Source organism: Penaeus chinensis, chromosome 5 (assembly GCF_019202785.1).
Source record: "Penaeus chinensis breed Huanghai No. 1 chromosome 5, ASM1920278v2, whole genome shotgun sequence".
Taxonomy (NCBI): domain Eukaryota; kingdom Metazoa; phylum Arthropoda; class Malacostraca; order Decapoda; family Penaeidae; genus Penaeus; species Penaeus chinensis.
Window position 1 is genome coordinate 12,861,376 of NC_061823.1, and position 15,000 is coordinate 12,876,375.

Sequence of the window (15,000 nt, forward strand, 5' to 3'; positions counted from 1 at the left end):
CAGACCGATGAGATGGATGGAAAAAGAGTAACCCCGTCCACATACCATGAATATTAAGGTACTGGCAAAACCAGAATCTTAAGGTATGCCAAGTACTCTCCTGTACTAAGCTACAATTTTCAGAAGTAACTACTTCAGTAATAGCAAGGTCATGGGGTGCATAGTCCCTGTATTTTATTTAAAAAAAAAAAAAAAAAAAAAATATTTTCCTTTAATGAGAACCAAACGTTGCACAATTCACATGGCCTATATCGCCATTACCATCAAGGCCGATCAATGTATTTCTTGCTCAGAAACTGGGTTTTTCTGAATATTGCTGAATCTAATCAGAAGAGCATCACAGCCCTCAATAGTCACTATTACAAAGTAAAGAAAATGGGACCATGGGACTTCAAAAAGTTCTCCCAAAAACAGCGCAAACACATTTGTTTATGGGAGAAATATGGTGGTAGTCAAGTGGACATGGAGTGGAACCGTATTTTTTCAGGCAAACGCTAATTTTCCAGCGAGAGAGAGAGAAAGAGAGAGAGAAAGAGAGAGAGAGAGAGAGAGAGAGAGAGAGAGAGAGAGAGAGAGAGAGAGAGAGAGAGAGAGAGAGAGAGAGAGAGAGCCCACTCGAAGCAATTATGAATACAAAATAAAATACAGATAGCTTTGGAAAATAGTTTTCATATCTAAACAAAATCGAACAAATAAACAAATAAACACCCTTAGGGTCTGTGCCTCTACTAGTACCAAGGTCGTCTATAAAATTAGTTACACCTTTATATAAGTGTATTATACATCTTGCAGTTCACTTCATTGGTTGCGGACGCCACCAAGGAAGCGTGTCATCAATTTGTTTAGCTGTGTTGTGACATTAAATGTCTGTGAAATGTGTGCGTGGGCGGCGAAAGTTGTGTGTTTGTGTGTGTATATATAAAGAGAGAGGAAAATATAGATAGATATAGTCATACACACACACACATATATACATATATACACACAATATATATATATATATATATATATATACACACACACACAAATATTTACACACACACACACACACACACACACACACACACACACACACACACACACACACACACACACACAAACACACACACACACATTTATATACATACATACGTATGTGTTTATATATACACATATATATAAACACACACACATATACAATAACAGCGCCTGTGATAAAAATGATTATTGTGCATTTGGCGACCGTCTTCATGTTCTGTGTTATGAGACACATAGATGATACATTTACCCTGTTCAAACATCCAAGTACAATTGTTTCTATCCCACCCTAATAACCAACATCATAACATTAAGTTTATCTGGAAATTTAAAAAAGAAAACCAACCTTCCTTTCCTGATACACTTATCCCCCCAAAAACGGTCTACTGTTTACAGAAAACTTACTTTTACCGGATTGGGAATGCGTTAAGCTACGCATCACAAAATTACAAGATTAATAGCATATCTACCTTAATCAAAAGAGCAAATAACATTTGCTCAACTTTTACTTTGTACTCAGGCAATATGTTTCAGAAAACCCTGAGATTACTCTTAAATAAATAGTATTGCCAGCCTCCAAAATCTACGTCTGCTCCTAAGCAAACTAAAAACCTTATATTACTGTATCTCGGATGTTGCGTTCGAAAAGGGCTACATGAATTTATTAAATATTCATTCACCCAGGTTAAATTGAATATAGTTCCCATGAATAACTACACTATTAGCACTTTTTAAAGAAGAGTATTATGCTTCAGATTTATATTCAAACATTGTATATATGTTTAATTGTCCTAGCTGTAATACTAGGTATATTGGATCAACAACTCGCTGGTTCAAGTACAGAATTCTTGAGTATATGGGGAGTCCTTGAGAGCAGGCCTACCTCTGAGCAAACTGGCTTTCTCTGCTATTTGTCAACATTCATATATAGAAAACCCTACTCTCACAAAGATTTTAAAATTGTGTCTACATCTTCCAGCAGGCTTGACCTCCTAACTCTGAGTCTTTGTTTAATCACAAGATGAAACCAGAGCTTAACAACCGCAGCAAAACCACACAACTATTTACAGTGTAGCCCTGTGACCGTAACCAACTGTTTCACCTTTTATGGTGTGTTTCACCTTTTATGGTGTGTTTCACCTTTTATGGTGTGGTTTGCCTGTGTTTTGCTTGTCTTTTCTTTTGTTTTTCATTTACTTTTCTCTTTATTTCGCATATTTTGTTATATATATTTTTTTCTGGCTCTAATGTAAGTCATTTGTTCGTTTTTGTAGTACAGATGAAGACGTTCGTCTTTGAAACATTTGCAAATGCACAATGAAGATGTTCATTGCAACCTTGATTATTATTTTCATCATAAGATTGCGTTTCCCTCGTGGCAAGCCTATCGCTGAAATTCTCACATCAAAGTATGGACAATCAACACTGTATATGTATATATGTATATATGTATGTATACATATATGTTATATCTATGTATATATATATATGTATGTACACATATATATTATATCTATGTATATATGTAAATATACATATATGTAAATATACATATATGTGTATATATACATATATATGTATATATACATATATGTGTGTATATATATGTGTATATATAACATAACACTGTGAAAATGTATCCCACAAAACTATATCAAATATCCTTAGAAATGACGATATTCAGTGCTTCTTTAGTGTAATAACTAGGCACACCTTGTGTAACTGACAATTACTAGGAAATCAGTTCGTTTGTATTGTATGGCAAACAAAAACAAATCTGTGACGTCACTTTCACTGGCCACTTATAATCGTATATTTTGTGGGACTCTCTTTGTCCGTTGCTGAGAAGATACAAGTGAAATATATGTGTGTGTGTGTGTGTGTGTGTGTGTGTGTGTGTGTGTGTGTGTGTGTGTGTGTGTGTGTGTGTGTGTGTGTAGTCGGCTGCCTGGGTTTCACGGTGCAAGATAAACCTACAGCTGTAAATATCTATCGGTGTTCAAATAACGCATTCAAATATCCCGCGAGCGAGTTTTTATTAAGGCCTACAAGATTTTAACCTGTAAAATGAACTACCGACTACATTGAACGTAGAACCTGTCATTGCGGTATTTCATACATGAGTTATTGCGACACACAGTTAGATTATATAAATGATAACACCGGCTAGAGAAATACGGAGATCGGTTCAGTGACCTTTGACATCCCTTCCTTGGGAGCGGCTTTTGGCTGATGGCGCTCGTTTTGGTACATTCTTCGTGTAGGACAGGGTTCATTTGTTCGTTTGGGAATTTGCAAGTTCTGTTGTTCAACTTTTAATCCCACTAATTATAACAGTCCAGTATTACTACAAATGTTTGATAATGGCGATGGTGGATGGTTATACGAAGTATTATTAATAAGAGCATGTTTTGTGTATAAATGAATAAATTTTGTCATTACTCACAGTTGAAATTGATTGATATGGCATGACGATACAGCGCGACCAACTCGGGGGTAAAATTTATCGTAGTTTGGTATACTATGATCCCTATTTGTGTTTTACTAAATTGCTTGGCATCAAGCTACCGTGGCGCCACGGCCTTGGAAGCAGTTGGCGTTTAGCCAAGACAAGCAAACCTCGAAATTGCATATTGTCAATTTATAAACTGGGTTATTTCCATTCTTATTTGAGGTTGATTATGGCAACGGTCGCTAGGTTGCTTGTTATAAAAAACGTAATTTTGTTTTACACGTGTTATAGCGATGACAGGCACAGAGTCCGCGGCGGACATTGCGGTGCAGCATCATTTACTATTTATGGCAATATCGGCGGTGAAGGCTATATAACATGTATACATTTATGAAACTTTATTTCGATAAATAAACAGACGCAAACATAAGTAACGTCTGATTCATCTTCATACATTTAACTTTTCTATGCATATTTTCGACACAATTGATCGTATCGTTGTGAACGGAACTATGGCGCCCTGATCATTTATATTTAATTGTTATGATTTTATTTTATACCTGTCAGCTATTTAACATATTCTACGATGTAATGTATATATATATACATACATATATATATATATATATATATATATATATATATATATATATATATATGATTAACGCTTAATCAGAGCGTAGAGTCTTTAAAAGCGCTCTCGCAAAGCCATTTTTCTTTCAGCAGAACCCGTTGTTGTGGACCCCGTACCACGCGTCTTTTTCAGAAGAGTAACTGTTACCGCCCTGTAATTGGCGTTGTTCACTTATACTATTATTATGTAATATTATATACCAATTGGTGTCATAAATGGATGTTCTCTCCAGGGTTTTGGTCTTCCTTTAATTCCTATTTTTGTCACTGCCTCTCTCAATATACGGCAGACATTCAAAATCCAGCGATGGATTTTGATGTTCTCGTCGATTCATACCGTAGTGTTTTCTCTCTCTTTCCTGTCTGCTCCGCCGGAGATTACGGTGCGGCAGTTCACCGTACGGAGGTCACAGTTCCTGCAGTAAAGGATTTTTTTTTACCTCTTTCACACATTGTGCGTATAAATAATTTTCTTTCCTTTTTTATTTCGTAATTACTCTGATATCCTTCATGCCCTCCTGCTATCGGGCCAATATTGTGAGGTATTTGATTGTTAAAAATAAACGTGCTGAAGTTTCTTCCATGACTTTATTGACAGCAGAATAAATACATATAATTATTGTACCCAGTGGTCCTCCTGAGGGTCGCTGTTTTCACTGGGGTTTTCCGTAGATCTGTGAAGGGACATTCACAGAGGCAGCAGCCTTAACCTCAGCAGCCTCAGCACGTTCACGGGCAGCGTCCTCCTCGGCGGCGAAGGCGATCTGGTCGAGGACGAACTGAGGGATCGGGTGGGGGAACTCGGGAGCCACAGGAAGGATGTCAGATTGGGGCTGGAAGCCGTTCTCGTTGGCGACGAACTTGACTTCAACTAACGTGCCGTCTGGGGCAGTGTACCTGAAGAGCATTATGATATGTTTCCATACACGATGTATATACCATATTTTTTAGTATGGTTTTCGATCTATACATCTGCTTTTTGTCTCAAAATTTCAGATTTTTTTCTAAATATAGTTTCAAATATACATACATTAAGTATATACGCACACACTATCCATTTATCTAAACAAACACAAATATTTATGCATACATATACGTGATATGCAGATATCTGTGTGTTCGCGCGCGTGTGTGTGTGTTTATGAATATATATATATATATATACATATATATATATATATATATATATATATATATATATATATATTTATAAATGCATATACATACATAAAAATAAAGAAAGAAAAAACGGACGTAAATATTTCTGTACACAAAAATACATGTTCGAGACACTCACGAGTATTGGCCTGCCTTGACGATGGCGCCGTCGGGACCGTCAGGAGAGCCGGACTGGGACATGGAGATTCCGTTGGCAGTCTCCACGTCCAGGTTGTACCTTCCGTCGTCCTCGTGGACGCGATCGTCTCTCAGGATAGGAATGAATTCGATCACCTCAGCGGACTCATCGCGGCTGGAGGCGGCGGGGATGAGGTAGGTCGGGGCGGGGGTCTCGTAGGCGTACTGGGGGGCGGCGACGGCCACGGCGACCACGCAGGCGAGGATCACCTGGAAGGCGTTGTGATAAGAGTGATTACTATATATATTACTAAATATATGTGTAGTACAACATATACACTTTATACATATATATATATATATATTATATATATTATACATATGTTATATATATATATTATATATATATATATCATATATATATCATATATATATCATATATATATATCATATATATATCATATATATATATATTATATATATATATTATATATATATATATATCAGACACACACCCATACAAATATGCTAAATGCGTACACACATCGGTTAGAGACACCTACGAATTTCATGTTAGCGGTTGAGAAGATCAAGTGCTGGCCGGGACACCGCCGCAGATATTTTATAGGCGCGCGTGAGCCCATAGCCAGTGCTCAAGGCCTCCAGTCTAGAGAAATGTTATCCTTGGGAAGCCATACCTTCACCGCCCATCGGGAGCTCCTTTTCTGGGCGGGTATTTCTCATCAAAGCGACTTGGAGTTTGGGCCACAATGCTTCTTCAGACTGTGGGAGAATTTCGTGCCATGTATTTCTTTCTTACTTTTATTTCTTTTTTGTTTTGGATGAGTAAGTCTTCATTCATTATTGTTTTTGGAATTTCACTTTTTTTTTGTTTGGGGGGGGGGTGGGGCATGGAATCAAAAACTTAATTGCGCTCCGTTACAGTAATACGTAATTATGCTTTGGGTCATAGTTGATATTTATAGTAAATGTCGTTGTTATTCAAATTACCTATCATTATCATTTTAACATTATCATTACCATTAAAGTGTCATTATGATATTCATTATCGTAATCTCCATCACCTTTATTAGTATTAAAACAACAGTAATGATATATAATTCTTCTCATATTTACTTTTACCATTGTTATTACTGGTTCATCTGTTACTACAATTGTTCAAGCCGGCTCAGGAATCATCAGATTTTTAACTGAGAAGAGTGCAATTTTGAAATTATGTCATCGTAAAATAGTAATCTGTGAGACACTTTGCTAAATATTTCCAATCAGAAACATATACTGCTTTTAACAACTTATATATGTGTATGTGTGTGTATGCGTATGCGTGTGTGTGTGTGTGTGTGTGTGTGTGTGTGTGTGTGTGTGTGTGTGTGTGTGTGTGTGTGTGTGTGTGTATGTGTGTGTGTGTGTGTGCATCTATCTATATATCTATCAATCTATCTACTTATATATGTATGTATATACAACTCTCTCTCTCTCTCTCTCTCTCTCTCTCTCTCTCTCTCTCTCACACACACACACACACACACGTTTGTGTATGTGTGCGTGTATGTGTTTTATTACATTACACACACTCACACACACACACATATATATGTATAGATTTCTATATATGTGTGTATTTATATGTATATATAAATAACTGTTTTATAAACATATACACACACACTGTATATATATATATATATATATATATATATATATATATATGTATATAGATAAATATATATATAAATATATATATATATATATATATATACGTATGTATGTATGTATAAACAGACACGTACACACACACACACACACACATATATATATTATACACACACATACACACACACATACACACACACATACATACACAAACACACACAAACACTCAAACATACGCACACACATATGTGTGTGTATTATTATATTACACACACACACACACATACATATATGTATTAATACATTGTATATATAATACTTTGTATATATATGAATTCATATATATTAATACATTACACACACACACATATATATATATGAATATATATATATATGTTATATATGTATTAATGCATTGTATATATACATATATATTAATACTTTGTATATATATTATGTATATATGTATATATATATATACGTATGTATGTATGTATAAACAGACACGTACACACACACACACACACATATATATATATATATATATATATATATATATATATATATATTATAAACACATACACACACACATACACACACACACACACAAACACACACACACACAAACACTCAAATACACACACATACATATATATATATATATATATATATATATATATATATATATATATATGTATGTATGTATTAACACATTGTATATATAATACATTGTATATATATTAATCCTTTGTGTATATATATAAATGCATATATATTAATACATCACACACACACACACACACACACACACACACATATATATATATATATATATATATATATATATATATATGTATATATAAATGTGTGTATTAATACATTGTATATATACATATATATATATATTAATACTTTGTATATATATAAATTCATATTTATTAATACATTACACACACACACACACACACACACACATATATATATATATATATATATATATATATATATATATATATATGTGTGTGTGTATATATGCATATATATACTGTATATATACATATACACACACACACACACATGTATATGTATATGTATATATATATGTATGTATAAACATACGTATATGTATATATACATTTATATATATATAACGCACACACGCACACACACACACACACACACACACACATACATACACATACACACGCGCGCGCGCGCACATATATATATTTATTTATATGTATATGTATATATAGACATTAGTGCCCTTGGGGACACAAATGCAGCTATTATAGACTCATTGGCTGAAAACACAAAGTAGAACTTGGCAGCATTAAAATGTCACTTTTACACCAGCTTCGATTATCGAAAGCCAGTTCCGGCCATTTAAGCCTATTGGAATCTTGGGAATTATTCCAACTAGGGTGCGAATTACCATATACTACATTCGGTGATATTGAGGGAGGTACTAAAGCTAGAATTGGGTAAGTTGTTTAGATTTATATTTACCGGTCTCAGCACCCTGACCCGAATTCCTTGCCTGCCTACAACTACTGCTTACACTGATAACAACTTTGTCTGACCTCTCCGGATCTGGCCAGTCTGCCACATTTTATTTTACTCGTATCCTGTTTTATACTATGCAGATATCACGAACAGTGATACCTCCTATACTATTTATATTGATGACAATTCACTGTGCGATAGGGAGGTATTAAAGAACTGGATTATGACGTATTCGTAGTGAGCTAGGTATCCATTTCCTTTACACACACTTATGGCAAATAGTTTGGAGCATTTTAAATGCCTTCTACTTTTTACTCAGCTACATGCTGTGCATAATAGGTAGTTATTCTCTGATCTACTCCACTTGTTTAAAGCCGTCTGTTTATGGTGTCAATGGGTGCGAAGAATTCTGTCCCCGTAGTAATTCTAAAAAATGTAAATAGTAGTTAGAGACCTCAAGTGAACCTTCTGCTTCACATATATCTGAATCATTTATTACTTATTCTCAGGAATCGTTCCCAATGAAGCAGGATATGAACCAGGATCTTTTTCTTCTGGCCACGTTTTTGCTGACCCATTCAGCGTCTCTGTGACTGCATTATAGTATTTAAGTCAAGGAATAAGCTACTGTAGAAAACGAAACAAACTTCAATTGCGAACTTAGAATCTCCCAATTTGATTGTTCTGCTAAAAGAAGAAGAAAAGGAACTTTGGCTGATAATGAAAACATGAAATTTCTGTCACCGTAATATAATGTGTGTGTGTGTTTGTACACATACACACCCACACACACTCACATATATACATGTATGTGTGTGTGTGTATATATACATTTATATATACATATGTATAATATATATATATATATATATATATATATATGCACACACACACATATTTATATGTATATATATGCATCTATAAGTTCAGAGCATTCGAAACAAGTTAGTTCCGATTTTCATATGGTCACCAGCCAAAGCACAGAAGTCACTTCGTTTAACAAACAAAATTCGCGAGACAGGGCAAACCACATAAATCTTAATGAAGCGTTAAGAACAAACAAAGGCTTGCATGACTGCTTTCCGAAGGCAGCGTACGTCTGAGAGAGGCCTTGCTTGTCATGCAGGCATCCCTACTCTGACAAGCACGGAGAAGGACGACCGAATTCATGCAGTGCAATCGCATTTGGAATACAGTAATAGGCAGTGTATCGACACTTCGGCGTTCATTTAAAAACGTGGTGGAGTATTCCAGGGCATCCTTGCATTGCATTTCTTTACGAGAAAATAGACGGCACACAGCTTACTCGTAGTTTAGCCCGAGTGCAAGACCTACTTGACTAATTTTCATATAGATACGTAAACATAATAATAACAGCATGTGTTGTATATTTTCATATGATTTGGTATTTTTGTTCTTCCCAAATAGGCTGGAGTGGAGGGAGGAATTAACACTTACCTGTTTGCTTCCACCACAACCCTCCACCCCCCTCCCTTCCCCCGTGTACACAACCCTGCTCACATTACAGAACACGCTACTAGAGATGCGCGAAGCAAGGTTCTGGGTTCCTCTCGCCCCCAGCAGTGACATCATCAATATCATCAGCGTTGGGGAAGAGGAGAGGGGAGAGGATACGGGGGTAGGTTGAGGCGAGAGGGAACGGGGGAAGGTTGAGGGGGAGGGCAGAAGATCGGGGGTTGGTAGAGGGGACAGGGGACGGGGAGAGGAGAGAGGATAAGGGGGTAGGTTGAGGTGAGATTGGACGGTGAGAGGGGGAGGGGAGGGGAGAGGTAGGTTGAGGAGAGAGGGAACGGGGAAAGGGGAGGGAGAGGGAGGGGGGAAGAGGAAGAGGGGGTTAACAGTGATCTGCCTCTTAAAAGATAAAGAATCTAGGGCGTTTCAAGGATGCATTCACACTCTCCTTGGTGTTTCTTCTTCTTATTTTTTTGTATATAATATTTTTTTATTTTCTTTATTTAAAGTTTTATTTTCAATATATGTACGCAGATCTACATGTTCGAAATACTGACGTACACGTAGGTATGTGTGTAAATACAAATTTGTGTAATTACATACACATGCAACTCACACACACATAGACATTTCTACGTTTAATTATATTTATATATATAAATAAACACACACACACACACACACACACACACACACACACACACACACATATATATATGTATATATATATATATATATATATATATATGTGTGTGTGTGTGTGTGTGTGTGTGCGTTAGTGTGTGTGTGTATGTCTGTGTGTGTGTGTGTGTGTGTGTATGTGTGTGTGTGTTTGTTTGTATCAAATACACACACACACACACACATACAGACATACACACACACACACACTTACACACACACACACATATATATACATATATATATATATATATAAACACACACGCACACACACACACACACACACACACACACACACACACACATATATATATATATATATATATATCAATGGATATATATACACACATACACACACACAGAGAGACACACACACACATATATATGTATATATATGTATGTATATATATGTATATATATAAATATTATATATACGTATATATTATATACATATATACACACACACACACACACGCACACATACAGACAAACACACATATATATATATATATATATATATATATATATATATATATACATATATACATATACACACATACATATACATATACATATATATGTATATATGTATGTATGCATATATATATGGACTTACACATATATACTGAATGGAGAACATAATGCACATAGAGATAGTACACACACATAAACGCACATACACACACACACACATACATATATGTATATGTATATATAGATGTGCGTGTATGTATATATATATACATATGTATATACACACACACACATATATATATATATATATATATATACATATATACGTATATAAACATACATATATATGTATATATGAATGTGTTTTTATATACATATATATATATATATATATATATATATATATATGAATGTGTTTATATATTTGTATATATATGTTTATTCATATATATATATATATATATATATATATATATATATATATCTTTATCTGCGTGTGTTTACGAATGAATATATATATACATACATATATATATATATATATATATATATATATATATATATATATATATATGTATATATATATGTGAGTGTGTGTGTGTGTGTGTGTATGTATGTTTGTATGTATGTATAAATACATACATATATATATACTATATATTTATATATATATATATATATATATATATATATATATATATATATATATATATATATCATGCATATGCAGTTTATAAGTACCTATACAAATATCTATATAAAGTATATGATGTATACTCATATATTTTCACACACAAGCAATCCTACATACATGCACACTAAGCATAGACGGTGAATAAAGGCACTCAAGACACTCCTAGTAGGTCAGATGAAGACGTGCAATTGCTTTAATGGAAGGCCTTAGAGTACTTGGCCGTCCCTTGGAGTCGTATTGCTCGATAACAATCACCGGCAGATGGTGCAAGCGGCGGGAAGGCTCTCTCCCCTGTGCTTTCAGAAGAGCCACTCCTAGGAAGGACACCGACGTCAATTTGTAACTCGTCGGAAAGTAGGTGACCCTGACGAAGGTGGTACGATTCAGGCAGGGAGGGAAGGGGTATGTGTAGGTGTGGGGTGGCTGGCGCGGAATGCGAATGGCGGCTTCGGTACACTTTCACTGCGGACTTTGCCGCCTCTTCAGGACGAGTGCAGACGGCTATAGAAAATATAGTCGGGTCGTGATATGTAATCGTATACATACATACATATATATATGTGTATATATGTATATATATATGCATACACACATAAATGTATATATACATAATATATATTCATATAAATAAATAGATAAATATGTATATATAAATAAATAAAGAAGTATATATATGTATATATATGTATATATATATATATATATATATATATATATATATATATATATATATACATAAGGATATGTATATATACACACACACACACACATATATATATACATATATATGTATATATACCTTTATATGTGTATTTATATATATATACACATATATATGTGTGTGTGTGTGTGTGCATGTATTTATGTATGTATGTATGTATGTATGCATGTATGTATGTATGTATGTATGTGTGTGTTTGTCATTTACCGTGTGACCTGTGTTCCCTTACCAGTGATGTCCTTTGATATAAAACACCTGTAAGTCCTTAATGGTTGTGCATTGTGGATCTTCTACCATATATATATATATATATATATATATATATATATATATATGTATGTGTGTGTGTGTGTGTGTGTGTGTGTGTATGTTTATGTTTCTATAAATACAGAATCATTATTATTTAACAGCCATTCATTCCACTTCAGCCCCTGCCAATTCATTATGTAGAGGCTACTTTGCAGTACCTCCGTTGCCTGATTAGATGCCCTTCCTAATCAACCGTGGTGCACCACTTGTGTTACGGCGGCGACTTCCCATGCGTCGGCTTCTCGCCATTAGATCGGGCTCGAGTTAGCAGTCGGGGCAACTACTGAAGCAGGAATTGAACTCAGAACCACAAGTGTCGGAGTCCCGTACCTTAAGAACTGGACCATCGCAACAATCGTCGATAAGAGGCATGAACCTGGCCTCGGTGACCTCGAAGATTTCCAGAACGTGCGAGTTAACGAACATCTGAAGTCTGAAGCTCTGCCTGCTCGACCCTGATGGTTTACGAGTCAAGAGCGACATGGACAGGTTGGATGCGCTCCCCCTCGAGTCTTAATCTACAAAGATGACTTCCAACACTCACTAAGATCACAGTGAATAACAATGCCAGCAAATATAATAGATATCTATGTGTGTGTATAATATATTATATAATATATAATAAATATATATATGTGTGTGTGTGTGTGTGTGTATATATATATATATATATATATATATATATATATATATATATCCAGCGCACAGGACTCCGGCCCTTGTGGTCCCGAGTTCAATTCCCCGTCGCGGCGGTCGTAAAAATGCCTGCGCTCTGACTGCTTGCTCGAGCCCGAGAAAACGACATATCGCCTTGAGAAGTCAAACGCAGGGGAAGTGCCCGCCGTGGCACCGAGTCGCGGTTGATTAGGAAGGGCATCCAATCAGGCAAGGGTGATACTGTCATATAACCTCTCAATAGTGAATTGAAAAAGGCCTATGTCCTACAGTGGAATGAATGGCTTAAAAAAAAAAAAAAAATATATATATATATATATATATATCTGTGTGTGTGTGTGTGTGTGTATACATACATATATATATATATATATATATATATATATATATATATATATATAATATGTGTGTGTGTGTGTGTGAGCGAGTGAGTGTGTAAACGAGTGTGTGTGTGTGTGTGTGTGTGTGTGTGTGTGTAATGTACTAACACACACACAAATATATATGTACTTACCCACCCATTCACACGCATTTTTATTGTTTTTTTGTTATCATTATTATTATTATCATTATTGTCATAATAATAATAATAATAATAACAATAACAATAATAATAATAATAACGGTAATAATGATAATAATAATTATTATAATTGTTGTTGCTCTTATTATTATTATCATCATCATAACAATAATACAAAATTATGGTAATTATAAGAATTATTCATATCATCATATGTCATCATTATTATTATCATTATTATTATTTGTATTAATACTACATTTATTATCATTATCGTCATCATTAACATCATTATCATTGTTTTTATTATTATAATTATTATTATTATTTTATCATCATTATTATTATTATCTTTATCATTATTATTATCATCACCATATTATTACTATTATTATTAATACGACTTATGTCATTATTATGACACTGTTATTATTATTATTATTATTATTATCATTATTATTATTAATACTATCATTATTATTATTATTATTATTATCATTATTAATATTATCACTATTAGTATCCTTATTATTATTATATTGTTGTTATTTCTATTATTACGTTTATCATTATCATCATCGTTATTATCATTATCATTCTTATAATCAAGTCTTTATTTACGGACTCACTCAGGCCGTATTTATTTACGTATGTGGAGACATTTCCACACTGCTGTTTGTTATTACTTTCTTGCTGTTATAACTTTCGAGAGAAAATGTTACCATGATGATAGAAAGAAAGGACATATCCTTATCCCATTCTTTGTAAATAAAATAAAACCATTTCCAGATTTCTTCTTAAAAAATAATGAATTGTGCAGAAAGAAAGAAAAGGAAGAGAAGAAAGATTTTTAAAAATATGTATCTCTTTTT

The 15,000-nt window shown here is 34.1% G+C and overlaps 1 protein-coding gene across 3 annotated transcripts; it reads right to left on the bottom strand.

Moving 5' to 3' along the window:
• Positions 1 to 3,481: 3,481 nt before the first annotated feature.
• LOC125025884 (cuticle protein AMP1A-like) lies at positions 3,482 to 12,201 on the bottom strand. 3 transcript variants are annotated; one of them, XM_047614188.1, is made up of 5 exons: positions 12,018 to 12,200; positions 5,962 to 6,181; positions 5,400 to 5,668; positions 4,728 to 4,999; positions 3,482 to 4,518 (listed from the first exon to the last, which is right to left on the bottom strand). In XM_047614188.1, exons 2-4 carry the CDS (start codon positions 6,040 to 6,042, stop codon positions 4,756 to 4,758), a joined length of 594 nt encoding a protein of 197 aa, XP_047470144.1. In that variant the 5' UTR covers positions 6,043 to 6,181; positions 12,018 to 12,200; the 3' UTR covers positions 3,482 to 4,518; positions 4,728 to 4,755. The 3 variants fall into 3 exon arrangements, with proteins under 3 accessions (XP_047470144.1, XP_047470143.1, XP_047470145.1); XM_047614187.1 differs by lacking the exon at positions 3,482 to 4,518 and having other exon boundaries at positions 4,672 to 4,999; XM_047614189.1 differs by lacking the exons at positions 3,482 to 4,518; positions 5,962 to 6,181 and having other exon boundaries at positions 4,672 to 4,999; positions 12,018 to 12,201.
• Between the last annotated feature and the right edge of the window lie 2,799 nt (positions 12,202 to 15,000).

What these genes read in the sequence shown, in the direction of transcription:
- LOC125025884 (XM_047614188.1), bottom strand. Translation starts at nt 6,042, where the DNA reads ATGGGCTCACGCGCGCCTATAAAATATCTGCGGCGGTGTCCCGGCCAG. An exon ending in CAACCGCTAACATGAAATTC is followed by an intron (nt 5,669 to 5,961) that starts GTAGGTGTCTCT and finishes AACGCCTTCCAG; the next exon opens with GTGATCCTCGCCTGCGTGGT. An exon ending in GTCAAGGCAGGCCAATACTC is followed by an intron (nt 5,000 to 5,399) that starts GTGAGTGTCTCG and finishes AATGCTCTTCAG; the next exon opens with GTACACTGCCCCAGACGGCA.